General features: G+C 44.0%; 1 protein-coding gene across 4 annotated transcripts in view; it reads left to right on the top strand.

Annotated features, from left to right (window-relative positions):
- Positions 1 to 15317, top strand: part of akap6 (A kinase (PRKA) anchor protein 6) — a 193657-nt gene that overhangs the window by 17316 nt on the left and 161024 nt on the right. For all 4 annotated transcript variants that reach the window (XM_036954678.1, XM_036954676.1, XM_036954675.1 and 1 more), the window contains exon 2: positions 2482 to 2874. In XM_036954678.1, coding sequence (XP_036810573.1) covers positions 2527 to 2874 — 348 coding nt within the window. In that variant the 5' untranslated portion in view covers positions 2482 to 2526. The remainder of the gene's footprint in view (positions 1 to 2481; positions 2875 to 15317) is intronic.

Genomic DNA, 15317 nt, shown 5'->3' with positions numbered 1-15317 from the left:
CAGTCACCCAAGTTATAGACTGTTCTCTCTGCTACCGCACGGCAAGTCTAGGACCAAAAGGCTCCTGAAAACCTCTTATGGCTGCGATCCCCGTACAGGGATCAACATCAGGGGAAATTTCAGAGTGAAAATGTCACGTTCTGACCTTTATTTCCTTTGTTTTGTCATTATTTAGTATGGTGAGTTGGGGTGGGCAGTCTGTTTGTTTTTCTATGATTTGGGTATTTCTATGTTTCGGCCTAGTATGGTTCTCAATCAGAGGCAGGTGTCATTAGTTGTCTCTGATTGAGAATCATACTTAGGTAGCCTGGGTTTCACTGTGTTGGTGGGTGATTGTTCCTGTCTCTGTGTTTGCACCAGATAGGACTGTTTTGGGTTTTCACGTTTCTTGTTTTTGTATTCAGTTGTTCATGTGTACATTTACGTATTAAAAGAACCATGGACACTTACCACGCCGCATATTGGTCCTCTGATCCTTTTCGCCTCTCCTCTTCGGAAGAAGAGGAGGAAATCCCTTACAGAAAATGCAAGTCTCTTACATCCTTCAAAAGATTAGGATCTTGGTAATCAAACTACGTTTTCCGATTTAAAATAGCTATTACAGAGAACAAATCCCATGCTTTTGTTTGAGAAGAGCAATCAACAACAAACATTTTCCGCCATGACAGTTTTTACACATTCACATCTGAAGGTAAAATTATGTCTTACATTCTGATATCTTGCTCTTATTTCTCTTCCTGAGGGTCCCAGTGATCAAATGAAGTGCCGTTTTCTTTGATAAAATCCATTTTTATAGCCTAAATCGAAACATTTTGTAACCTGTTTGTGCCATGAATTCCCTCTCTATCAATTTTTTTACGGAGCATTCGACGTAATTACACACGGTAAACAATCGTTTATCTAGTCATGGTTGGTTTCAGTGCATTCCTCTGGATGTTTGCAACACAGCCAAACGTGATAGCTTTTTTTGCGGGGAGTATTGACCGAAGTGAACTGATTTGAAGACAACGAGCAATGACTACCTTGCGCACCAATAATTTTAGCGAAGCTTCGTTGATTGTCTGTATTTCTGCCCAATGATCTTCTTGAAATCTAGCTGGGTAGATAGCCAATGAGCTGAGGTAAACGCCAGTATGTAATGGTTTTCGGTTGGACCACCATTCCTTGTTTGTAAATGTACATGTAACGAACTCCATTCTCGCCTTGACTATCAGAGGAGTTGCTTGTTACGCGCAGCAGTATTTTGGAAAGTTGTATTTTCAACGATTTCATTGAAGACGTCATGGCGAATAAATCAGGTGTGAAGGTGCACCGGAGACACCGTGCGCAGATCCGGCGCAGGATATCCTGGGCCGAAGAGACGCACTAGAGACCAGGAGCGCTGAGCCGGCACAATCTGGTGGATGCGGGCTGTGGATGCATACTGGAGACACAGTAGGTGTAACCACAAAGCATGATGCCTGAAGGGTCACATGCTCCTCAAAGCGACTGTCTTGCTCCAGACTCCAACCCCTCCAAACTCTTTCATCCCTCTCCACTGTCAACCACTCCTCGCTCAAACGGTCCAAGAATTCCTCCTCGGTCTCGGACTCACCCTTCAGCACCGACGCCAACACCGATCTGACCCCCCCCCCCCAAAAAAAATTATTTTGGGGCTGCCTCTCAGGTTTCCGTCATGTCCTCTCCTCCTGACGCTGCTTGGTCCGTTTGTGGATCTTCTGTTACGTCCGTCGTTGGAATGAGACCAAGGTGCAGCGTGGTAGGCGTACATTTGTCTTTTTTATTAAATGACACCCGAAAAAAGAACAAAAATACAAAACAAACGTCAAGTTCTGCAGGCTCACCAGCAACTATGCAAAAACAAGATCCCACACCTTAAGGTGGGAAAACGGGCTGCCTAAGTATGATCCCCAATCAGAGACAACAAAAAACAGCTGCCTTTGATTGGGAACCATACTAGGTTAACAAAGAAATAGAAACATAGATTTGCCCACCCAAGTCACACCCTGACCTAACCAAATAGAGAATAAACAAGGCTCTCTGAGGTCAGGGCGTGACAGAGACAGTCAGACAGTTAGGCAGTTAATGTGGGTGGTTTGCGCACATTGTTGGGTCTAACTTTTCCCATGTCTTAAGATAATATTAGAATATGGTCATACGCTCCCCCACAAGACAGCGAGCTGAGCTGTCTGATTAAGAAGCTCTCATTGGTATCTGTAGCTGCTAATATTAGACATCTGGTTGTAGAACGATGGCTGATTTATTCCCCAGCAGAGCATGAAAGGAACTGCTTATGGATTTGCATCTGAAATTACCCAATTGGCTTCTCTCAGTATAAATTAAACATTCTCTGGCAGCTCTACAGTTACTAATTAATGTTTCTGTCCTTTCTTCCTTCCTTCCCTCCTTCCTTCCTTCCTTCCTTCCGCCCTGTCCTCCCTACCTCCCTTCATCCATCTCTCCCCCTCTGTCTCTCTGCAGCTGATTGAGAACGGATCTAGCTGTAGGATCTAGCTGTTATTCACCATGATCGCTGCTGTGTCTCCCATGGCCTGTGAGGCTGTCTCGCCCATGATCACCTCCGTCACGCCCACCCTGGAGTCCAGCCCTAAAGAGGAGGAGGAGGCAGGCCTCAGCCCCAGCCAGGGTGGTCTCTGTGGGGAAGGTCTGGCCCAGGAGAGGGACCCAGCCCAGAGGTATCAGAACAAAAAGCCCCCTCCCCTGCACACGGGGGCGGACTGGAAGGTGGTGCTGCACCTGCCTGAGATCGAGACGTGGCTGAGGGCCACTACTGAGAGGGTCCGGGACCTCACATACTCTGTCCACCAGGACTCAGTCAACAAACACGTGGACGTGCATCTAGTGCAGCTGAAGGTGAGTAGGCCTCCACACATTATATACTCTCATCTCATATTCTGGTTTCAGACGGCCTAGTAGCAAGGAACTACCCTGGGCCCGTGGTCACAAAGTGTCTCAGAAAGGCAATGGTGATCTATGGTTGATTTTCACTTTTGAATAAGATTATATGGACAGGGAGATCAGCACTCCTACTCTGAGACCCTTTATGAATATGGGCCCCGGTCCAGATCTGTTTGTGCTGTCTTGGTCCTGAGGTCATTGTCGTTGCCAGACGACAGACCGCACAAACTGATCTGGGACCAGGTTAGCAAAGAACACCGTCAAGTGCAGAATTGTCCAAAATTGGCTTCCCGAGTGGCGCAGTGGTCTAAGGCACTGCATTGCAGTGCTAGCTGTGCCACTAGAGATTCTGGGTTCAAATCCAGGCTCTGTCACAGCAGGCCAGGACCGGGACGGCGTACAATTGGCCCAGCGTCGTCCGGGTTAGGGGAGGGTTTGGCCGGCTGGGATGTCCTTTTCCCATCGCGCACTAGCGACTCCTGTGGCGGGCCGGGCGCAGTGCACACTGACACGGTCGCCAGGTGTATGGTGTTTCCTCAGACACATTGGCTCCCGGGTTAAGTGAGCATTGTGTCAACAATCAGTGCGACTTGGTTGGGTTGTGTTTTGGAGGACGCACGGCTCTCGACCTTCGCCTCTCCCGAGTCCGTACGAGAGTTGAAGAGACGAGACAACCACCAATTGGACACCACGAAAAAGGGGTAAAAAATAAAATAGAAAATGATTTGTCCAACATCACGTCCCAGTATAGTGACCCTGTAGGAGGAAGATGTAATTAGATGTAATGAGGGGAGCTGTACCTTCTCAGTAGCCTTGGAGCTGGACTGGTGGAGCACTATGTAGGGAATAGGACGCCATTTGGGACGTAGCCTCAGATCAATGTTGAGAATCCCTTCTCCCTCCTACCCCAGCACAGCCAGTCCAGGCTGGGGCTGTGGATGATGTGTGCTGATGATTTTGCAGATAGCAGCTATTTTGAAGAAAGTTTTACGTGCAATGATTGTTGTGTGGTTGTTTTATTCTTAGTTGAATGCATTGATTGTATTGTTGAATGCATTGAAGTTGCTATTGTTTCATGACTAAAATATAAGGGTGAAAGTAGGCTACTGGGCTGATCAGTGACTGGCTGATCAATCAGCCGATGGTCTTATTGGATTCTGTTAGAAGGTCATGGTGGACCAGCCCTCAACCCTCTAATTAAACAGGAAATGGAGGAACATAATTAGTTCAGCCAGCCAGCCTCAAAGCACTGGGAAGACTCAATGTGAGTCTCAAATGGCACCCTATTCCCAAGTGCACTACTTTTGACCAGAGCCCTATGGGCCCTTATTTGGGCTGCAATTTCTGAGGCTGGTAACTCTAATGAACTTATCCTCTGCAGCAGAGGTAACTCTGAGTCTTCCTTTCCTGTGGCGGACCTCATGAGAGCCAGTTTCATCATAGCGCTTGATGGTTTTTGCGACTGCACTTGAAGAAATTGTCCGGATTGACTGACCATCAACTCTTAAAATAAGGATGGACTGCAGTTTCTCTTTGCTTATTTGAGCCGTTCTTGCCATAATATGAACTTGGTATTTTACCAAATAGGGCTATCTTCTGTATTCCAACCCTACCTTGTCACAACACAATTGATTGGCTCAAACAAATTAACTTTTTTAAATTGAAATGCATTCCAGGTGACTACCTCAAGAAGCTGGTTGAGAGAATACCAAGAGTGTGCAAAGCTGTCATCAAGGCAAAGGGGGGCTAGATTTGAAGAATCTCAAATATAAAATCTATTTGGATTTGTTTAACACTTTTTTGGTTACTACATACACTACCGTTCAAAAGTTTGGGGTCACTTAGAGATGTCCTTGTTTTTGAAAGAAAAGCACATTTCTTGTCCATTAAAATAACATCAAATTGATCAGAAATACAGTGTTTACATTGTTAATGTTGTAAATGACTCTTGTAGCTGAAAACGGCATATTTTTTATGGAATATCTACATAGGCGTACAGAGGCCCATTATCAGCAACCCTCACTCCTGTGTTCCAATGGCACGTTGTGTTAGCTATCCAAGTTTATACTTTTTAAAGGCTAATTGATCATTAGAAAACACTTTTGCAATTATTATAGCACAACTGAAAACTGTTGTCCTGATTAAAGAAGCAATAAAACTGGCCTTGGAACACAGGAGTGATGGTTGCTGATAATGGGCCTCTGTACGCCTATGTAGATATTCCATGCCGTTTCCAGCTACAATAGTTATTTACAACATTAACAATGTCTACACCGTTTTTCTGATCAATTTTATATTATTGTAATGGACAAAAAAATGTGCTTTTCTTTAAAAAACAAGGACATTTCTAAGTGACCCCAAACTTTTGAATGGTAGTGTGCATGTGTTATTTCATAGTACTGATGTCTTCACTATTATTGTATAATGTAGAAAATAGTAAAAACAAAAGAAAACCCTTGAATGAGTTGGTGTGTCCAAACTTTAGTGCAAAATGTCAGAAATCTACTCTGCTGACTTGTTTCTATTACACTCCCGGATGGTAACAAGTATAGAAACAGCTTACTAGTGTACTTCTCAACATGGTGGCTTAGATGTAATGTACAGTATATCCAGTCTGTCTTTAGTCTGTGTAGTAAGTCTGGTTCAAATCAACATGTGCTTTTAGCCAACTCCCCTGGGTATCGTTGTCATACCATACTAATGCCATACATGTACAGCAAAACAGTCATAATCAGAGTAGTCAAAACACACTCAGACAGGACAGACAGTTGGTAGACAGTTGGAAGACATTGACAGGCGCTCCCGTAACTGTCGTACAACCTGAACCACCGGTCTGTCTCTCTCCTCTCTGTGTGGATATCACAAACAGACTGACAGCGTTGAAAGCTCATCTGTGGACTGTGATATATATATATATATATATATATATATAGAGAGAGAAATATATATATATATATATAGAAATGTTTCTGTCAGTGTGCCTGCTCACTAATCCTCCTCAATAATCACCTCACCATAAGACGCCATTTGCGACACCACAGACCGTGATGATGTAGGCTAATGTTGGTATGAATGGTGCTAATAGGTGGACGTTACTTATCTCTTTTCAGCCTGTGTCCTCTCAATCATAATAGACCGTCTTCAGGGGGAGCCTTGTCACTCTGTACACTATATAGAGACTGAGTACGAGTATTAGATTGCATGAAGGATACAGAGGTCACACAATGTGAATGATGTAATGTCTCAAGTAGAAAAGATGCCTGATACCGTGTCTGTCTACACATTACTGAGGTGTTTTAGTTTAGAATCATCTCCGTGAAGTGATGCATCATAGGTAGGCTACTACATTTACCTGAAAATATCCTGAAGAAGGATTATGGTAGATTTGGTTACATAAGTATACAGTATTCTATTTATTGTTTTGACAAAAGACGGTTGCCTTAGAATAGTGTTAATGGGGGGGAACAGCATTACACCTGTGTTTATAGATGGATGTGGGCTCTGGTCAAAAAGGATTTACCATAAGGCTCTGGTCAAAAGTAGTGCACTATATAGGGAATAGGGTGCCATTTGGGATGTATACTTTGTCAATAGTGTGCCTAAATTGTTCAAACTGTACCCTTCCATAATCCCTTCCTAACCCTAGAGTTGTGTCTTTGGCTATGTCGGATTAAGTGATATGACATGGCACAAAATAATATTTATAGAACTGTTATCTTCCGAAGAAACTCTTAAAGACTTAGTAATATTTTACATCAATAGCAGTCAATATTAATCGGGACCTTATTTCAGTCTCATCTGAAAGTTGTAAATTCTTGGTTCTTCACGAACCCTGGCTAACAAGTTGAATCAGCAATACAAAATTGGGTTTAATCACACAAAATTACATATACACAAAAAATAATCATACCTTGATTACAAATTATGTCATAAAGGAAAACGTCCCTAGCGGACAGAACAGATATGACAGTTGGTTACACAAAGAAAGTGGGTTGGGTTTGAGTGAAAGAGCGGGAAGACTGAAGAACAAAGGGAGAAGTGATGTCTCTATCGGGCCGTAGGCAGCTACTCTATCGTAAATACAGAATCTTATGCATTCTAAATTACCGCCCATTTGGAAAAGGAAAATGAAATTAATATTTACTCTGATCTGCGCTTCGGTAGGTTGGTCGTAGATGCTGGTCCTGTTGGCAAACAGAGATCTTCCTGTCCTCGGAAGAATGTCTCTGGTGGTGAATTGGATACATTGTAGTAACGTTGTTGTGTGGTAGACGGGATACTCGGTCTGTTCTTTCCTAGCTGCTGTTGCTAACTCAACGGCTAGGAGGTATCACTTCTGTAGTGAATAAGAGTTCAAAGTTCATACCATTCGCAACCAAAGCTCACGCTGAGGTTGGTTTCGTTCTGTAGTTATTATCTGAATCCTTCTGACATCGGATCGTCATCCTAATGTACCCGGAACCGCTATTATATTGTCGTCAAGGCTTTATATAGGAAGGGAGAGGAGGGCGTGTTTCATAGTTTATAACCAATGTCTCTTCACGTGGGCGGGCCACTGAGTCGGGCCTAATTCACTCATGAAAACCCAATTCTCACATTTTAGAAGCTAAAATCACATTTCATCCCCTCACAAATAATTTCATATTCAAACATTTAAATTGCACAACAATTCCATGTGAATCTGATAGCTATAATGTGTAGACTTTCCACTGTACAGTTTATGTCACCCTATCATTGATGATGTCTCATCTCATGACAACCGAACTGACATCATATTCATTAAGTACCAACACATATGTTCAACTGGTTGGATTACCAAAATATGGTTCATTTCCCCCCACCTTCTGATGTTCCCAGAATCTCTATGTTAACCAAGGGATTTTCAATAGTCACATCAGAAGGGTAGAGAGAGGAAAAAGGGGGGGGGGGGGGGGGGGGGGTATTTATGACTGTCATAAACCTACCCCCAGGCCAGCGTCATGACACTAGTCTTGGATTATGTAATCCCTATTCAGTCAATTTTGCACTTTTCAATTCATATCACTTCAGCATGAATGGACAAATGGCCATCTCTCTTATCAATGCACTGATTAGGCCTATCTTTGAGTATTAACTTTTAGATCTACAGTAAAGTTGGTCCTTTGTTAAAATGCAGTCTTTGTGAACAGTTTTAGTGCAGGAGCTAATGCTGGTGTTTATTACTAGATTCATTATGGTAGAGTGAGATGCTCTCCAGTGGCTAACCCCTGGGGCTTAATGCTGTGCTGCCTGGCTGGCTGGCTGTCTGGCTGGCTGCTATTATCTTGCTCATCCCCACCTGCTGAGATGTTCCCGCTAATCACTGGGCATATTTTATGTGGGATTGAGATTCACGTCATAGATTATCATTGGGGCTTGTGCTGCACAAATGGGAGAGGCCCATGTCACTCTGATAATAGAGTTTAGAGATTATAATAGAGATTACATTTCATGTATAGAGCATCCGCACTAAAGACATTGCTTAGAAAATAGACGTTTTTATGCTTTTTTAAAAACAAAAGTTTGGTCAGTGTGTGTCTCTTATACAATCACAGCTAACATTGAGACTTCTGCTGCAGGAATGGGAGAGGGGCGAGGCCCATGTTATTGTGTGACTAAGTGAAACACACAGAGAGAGTGGACGATGCTAGCTAGTCTCCCTGATGGTGAGGTCTTTATATAGCCCTTCCTCTCCTCTCTGCTGTTTCTGGATACTGTGAATAAAACATGCCTTTGGCGTGACAAAGAGAGGGAAGGCTTCCTGTTAGAACACACACACAAACACACACACTCACAAACTGCAGCATCATCTCTGAGAGCTTTCACCTCTCGTAAGGTTATCTCTGTTTACGCACCGAAATATTCACAGGGAGAAAGAAAAGGCAGTAAGAGAGAGAGTGTGTGTCCGTGTGTGTGTGTGTGTGCTCCATTTGTCCTGTTAGTGCTGCTGAGTCATCATGTATTCCAGTTTTTGGACCAGTCAGAGAGGCGTAGTCAGTCCGACTGTCCCAACCTTCACGTTGACCTTTGGCATTATAAAGGACCCACTGGTGACCTGACACTTTGGACCACCTTCCCCAACCTTTCAGTCGATGGATAGTCTAGCTGAACTCGGTGCCTGGGTCTGAAATGGCATGTAGTACACTACTTTCGACCAGGGAATTAAAGTAGTGCACTATATAGGAAACAGAGTGCCATTTCGGATGCACCCATGCTTGCTTACAGACAGACCTCTCCATTCTCTAGCTGAAGCTGTGCATTGTCTGTCTGGAGAATGCTGAACATGTGACATCCTGAGTCAGTGTCTGGTCCCGTATTCACAAAGCGTCTCAGAGTAGGATCGCTGATCTAGGATCACTGATCTAGGATCGGTTTTGCCTTTCACGTCGTAATGAACAAGACAAGGAGGACCTGACCCTAGATCAGCTCTATGAGACGCATTGTGGATACAGGCCCTTGTTGTGAGAGTGAGTGACTGATCTCTTTGTTGCGGTGGTTGGCTTCCTATGAGAAAGTGACGCAGACCGGTTGACGTATTGCCTGGCCAGGGCTCCACTGCCTCTTGCTCTGTGTGTCATTGATAACGTTGTGTTCCCAGCTAAATATTTTCTCCTCAAACAAGAGTACAATGGTCTTGCTGCTCTCAAAGGTGTCTTACAACAGAGATGAAGACGTTGCGTTGTTGATATGGTACGTGTTTCTTGAGGACACCCGTAGCGGTGAAACTAGTATGCAGTTATGAAGCTGTAAATATATTGAATATAAGTTATTTAAATGAGCGTTGTGGTTCAAATGTAGATGGCGGGAATTGCGGTTGATCTACTGTTTGATCTTGAGACGATCAGAAATGATCCATGTCATGCGTTTCTCTTTAGAGGCATTTCTATAGCACTCTCTTTCTCACTCTCAGCTGTTATAGGGGATGACATCATGCTTTTTCATCTGCCAATCCTGTTATTGGCCCAGTAGGTTTCATTTCCTCCTCTGTGCCTTTCAGTCAAATCTCATAATCTTCCCTCAAATCTCCCTCCATCTATTTAAAACGTACCGTTAGAACCCAAGACCTGACCAACATCTCCACTGTAAGCAATATGCTGTAACAACATCAGACACAGGACATTCTGTTAGTTGCATTCTGGGGACTATTCCTATTTCTAACTGGGTCTTTCAGGATGAGCGTGTCTGTTTTGATTCAATGTCTGTTTGGGTTCAATGGTAAAGTCTGCCATCTAGTGGGGTTTGGTGGACATGTTACAATGTTATAATGTTCACTTTTCATCATTCCAGTAGGTGGCACATCTGAAGACCGACAGACAATTGATTTTGACTGAATTTGAAACTTCACTTTGATATTTTAACTTTGAAATAGAATCATGTGCACTGTATCTGAAGCATCTAAAGCATCCGCCAACTCCTGGACAGTCTGTGGTGCAACGTGACGTTGGTGGATGGAGCGAGACATGATGTCCCAGATGTCATCAATTGGATTCAGGTCTGGGGAATGGGCGGGCCAGTCCATAGCATCAATGCCTTCCTCTTGCAGGAACTGCTGACACACTCCAGCCACATGAGGTCTAGCATTGTCTTGCATTAGGAGGAACCCAGGGCCAACCGCACCAGCATATGGTCTCATAAGGGGTCTGAGGATCTCATCTCGGTACCTAATGGCAGTCAGGCTACCTCTGGCGAGCACATGGAGGGCTGTGCGGCCCACCAAAGAAATGCCACCCCACACCATGACTGACCCACCGCCAAACCGGTCATGCTGGAGGATGTTGCAGGCAGCAGAACGTTGTCCACAGCATCTCCAGACTCTGTCACGTCTGTCACATGTGCTCAGTGTGGACCTGCTTTCATCTGTGAAGAGCACAGGGCGCCAGTGGCGAATTTGCCAATCTTGGTGTTCTCTAGCAAATGCCAAACGTCCTGCACGGTGTTGGGCTGTAAGCACAACCCCCACCTGTGGACGTCAGGCCCTCATACCACCCTCATGGAGTCTGTTTCTGACCGTTTGTGCAGACACATGCACATTTGTGGCCTGCTGGAGGTCATTTTGCAGGGCTTTGGCAGTGCTCCTCCTGCTCCTCCTTGCACAAAGGCGGAGGTAGCGGTCCTGCTGCTGGGTTGTTGCCCTCCTACGGCCTCCTCCACGTCTCCTGATGTACTGTCCTGTCTCCTGGTAGTGCCTCCATGCTCTGGACACTACGCTGACAGACACAGCAAACCTTCTTGCCACAGTTCGCATTGATGTGCCATCCTGGATGAGCTGCACTACCTGAGCCACTTGTGTGGGTTGTAGACTCCGTCTCATGCTACCACTAGATTGAAAGCCTCACCAGCATTCAAAAGTGACCAAAACATCAGCCAGGAAGCATAGGAACTGAGAAGTGGTCTGTGGTCACCACCTGCAGAACCACTCCTTTATTGGGGGTGTCTTGCTAATTCCCTATAATTTCCACCTGTTGCACAACAGCATGTGAAATTTATTGTCAATCAGTGTTGTTTCCTAAGTTTACAGTTTGATTTCACAGAAGTGTGATTGACTTACATTGTGTTGTTTAAGTGTTCCCTTTATTTTTTTGAGCAGTGTACATTTAAACTCAGTTTTTCACAATTCCTGACATTTAATCCCAATAAAAATTCCCTATCTTAGGTCAGTTAGGATCACCACTTTATTTTAAGAATGTGAAATGTCAGAATAATAGTAGAGAGAATGATTTATTTCAGCTTTTACTTATTTCATCACATTCCCAGTGGGTCAGAAGTTTACATACACTCAATTAGTATTTGGTAGCATTGCCTTTAAATTGTTTTATTTGGGTCTAACGTTTCGGGTAGCCTTCCACAAGCTTCCCACAATAAGTGGGGTGAATTTTGGCCCATTCCTCCTGACAGAGCTGGTGTAACTGAGTAAGGTTTGTAGGCCTCCTTGCTCGCCCACACTTTTTCAGTTCTGCCCACAGATTTTCTATAGGATTGAGGTCAGGGCTTTGTGATGGCCACTCCAATACCTTGACTTTGTTGTCCTTAAGCCATTTTGCCACAACTTTGGAAGTATGCTTGGGGTCATTGTCCATTTGGAAGACCCATTTGCAACCAAGCTTTAACTGATGTCTTGAGATGTTGCTTCAATATATCCACATAATTTTCCTACCTCATGATGCCATCTATTTTGTGAAGTGCACCAGTCCCTCCTGCAGCAAAGCACCCCCACAACATGTCGCTATCAACCCCATGCTTCACGGTTGGGATGGTGTTCTTCGGCTTGCAAGCCTCCCTCTTTTTCCTCCAAACATAACAATGGTCATTATGTCCAAACAGTTCTATTTTTGTTTCATCAGTCAGAGGACATTTCTCCAAAAAGTACAATCTTTGTCCCCATGTGCAGTAGCAAACCATAGTCTGGCTTTTTTATGGCGGTTTTGGAGCAGTGGCTTCTTCCTTGCTGAGCGGCCTTTCAGGTTATATATATATATATATATAGGACTTGTTTTACTGTGGATATAGATACTTTTGTACCTGTTTCCTCCAGCATCTTCACAAGGTCCTTTGCTGTTGTTCTGGGATTGATTTGCACTTTTCGCACCAACGTACGTTCATCTCTAGGAGACAGAACTTCCTGAGTGGTGTGACGGCTGCGTGGTCCCATGGTGTTTATACTTGTGTACTATTGTTTGTACAGATGAACATGGTACCTTCAGGCATTTGGAAATTGCTCCCAAGGATGAACCAGACTTGTTGAGGTCTACAATTTTTTCTGACGTCTTGGCTGATTTCTTTTGATTTTCCTATGATGTCAAGCAAAGAGGCACTGAGTTTGAAGGTAGGCCTTCAAATACATCCACAGGTTCACTTCCAATTGGCTCAAATTATGTCAATTAGCCTATCAGAAGCTTATAATGCCATGACACCATTTTCTGGAATTTTCCAAGCTGTTTAAAGGCATAGTCAACTTAGTGAATGTAAACTTCTGACCCACTGGAATTTTGATACAGTGAATTATAAGTGAAATAATCTGTCTGTAAACAATTTTTGAAAAAATTACTTGTGTCATGCACAAAGTAGATGTCCTATCCGACTTGCCAAAACTATAGTTTGTTAACAAGAAATTTGTGGAGTGGTTGAAAAATGAGTTTTAATGACTCCAACCTAAGTGTATGTAAACTTCAGACTTCAACTGTAGAGCTCCATGAATAATTATAGCACACAGATGCCCATTCATCATTCCATATCTAATGTTCTCTCCTGATTTTTGCATTACCCTTTCAAGGATTACCTTTGTGACTGTTTATAGGTCTGCTAAAAAAGACTCTAACATCTATCCCCATCATCCCAGCCTGCGCTTCCTGCATCTCTGCCCTTGTCTGCTGTCTATATTTAGGAGGCCTGTCTTTGTCCTGACCTTGCCATTGTATCATGGAAGAGGTATTCAGTTATAACCATGGGACATAGACCCTGGTGGAGCCAGCCCATGACAGTTATGATAAAGATACAAGTAAAGGATTGACCCTCTGCGTATAACTTGATTAAATGGACCGCTTAAGCAATCTGTTATGCTACAAGACTTGACATCATGGTGATGGGTGAGAAATTAAGGAGGTTGTTACTATAGTGATACTTTCATTGTGTGTTTGGAAAGAATTCTGCTGTTAATGTAGACAATATGTGAGTGAAGGGAAGTCGATGTTTAGACTGCCCTTAGGTGTTACATAGCTGTTATATCACCCAGTCTCAGTCATAGAGCCTCGCTTAGACCTGGCAACTGCATGTAGCAGCCGCATGTGTGTGTGTGTGTGTGTGTGTGTGTGCGTGTGCGTGTGTGTGTTTGTTCTCAGTGTTAATGTGAAGAGAGAGAAACACAACTGTGATACAGCCTAGTAATGTGATCACACACTTTCCAATACACACACGCACGGACGCACGGACGCACGCACGCACGCACGCACACACACACACACACACCGGCGCAGACATACAGAGACGCCTCAGTGGGAGACAGTTCAAACTCCCACAGTTTTATTTATACTCTAGGATCAGTGTTCAACGAGGTGGCTTGCAGCTGTTTGTAAAACTGTATTTCTAGTGATGTAATCCCAGCGCCACGGAGAATCCCAGGAATTCAACCATCTCATGTCTCTCTGCAGCAAGTGTGAGTGTGAGTGTGTGTGTGTGTGTGTGTGTGTGTGTGTGTGTGTGTGTGTGTGTGTGTGTGTGTGTGTGTGTGGTGTGTGTGGTGTGTGTGTGCTTTTGCATGCAGATCTGGCTTTGTGAGGTTGTGTGTGCTCCCATTGGTATTGCTGGTAAAGGCTAGTTTATGGTGTTTGGCTAGCTGCGTACCTTTAGTTAGCAACATTAACACGATGTTACTTCAGGCTCCACAAAGGAAAAGCTACGTTACAACGTAAGCTGTGACTACTGAGGGCGCCAATGGCAAAACATGTGGTAATAATGTTATTTGTTATAAACTGGATGGTTCGAGCCCTGAATGCTGATTGGCTGTATACCATGGGCATGACAAAACATGTATTTTTACTCTTCTAATTACATTGGTAACCAGTTTATAATAACAAGAAGGCACCTTGGAGGGTTGTGATATATGTCCAATATACCACGGTTAAGGGCTGTGTCCAGGCACTCCGCGTTGCATCGTTCGAAAGAACAACACTTAGCCGTGGTATATTGGCCATATACCACACCCCCTCGGGCCTTATTGCTTAATTATAGCATGTACAGAGATTGCTTGCACAAACCTGCCATGTAGTATAAGAGATGTGTGAAGTCGCCTTCTACCGTTTTGCATGAACTTCTTTGCAAAGTTATGCAACAACATTTGAAACAAGTGATTTAACAAACAAGGACTAGAATCACAGGGCATTAGAAATGACTCAGATACCCTTGAACTCCCCCTACACCCCCTCTACACCCCACCCACTGCCCCCTGTGGCAGCTGCACCCACTTGGCGGGGGGGTTGGGTTAACTCAGAGAGGAGGGTGAGGTCAAAGCCTAAAATAACCCCCCTAGTGTTGTGAGAGGGGAGGGAGCCCAACCCTGTCCTTCTCCTCCAGTGAGAGATTCAGGTCAGTGTGGATAGAGAGAGACACTCACACCAACCAGAACCTTCTACATGATAGACAAGCTCTGATACCAGTAGTCAGAGGTACTGAACACAGCTAGACAGTACTGGTTGACTTTGCTTTGAATGAAACTTTCATCAGAATAGTGTAGAGGAAAACTCAGAGACTATCTCACGTCTGTGACAGGTAAGGCTGTCTAGAACGGTTGGATTTGGACAATATGTGAAGGAATTGTTAATGAATGGGTTGTATAACCACATGATCTTTGAACAGGATGTGTTTTGTAAAGAGGCCTCTGGACAATA

This window comes from Oncorhynchus mykiss, chromosome 19 (assembly GCF_013265735.2).
Source record: "Oncorhynchus mykiss isolate Arlee chromosome 19, USDA_OmykA_1.1, whole genome shotgun sequence".
Lineage (NCBI taxonomy): Eukaryota > Metazoa > Chordata > Actinopteri > Salmoniformes > Salmonidae > Oncorhynchus > Oncorhynchus mykiss.
Note: the sequence above shows the minus strand (reverse complement) of the source record. Positions and strands in the feature narration are given on the sequence as shown.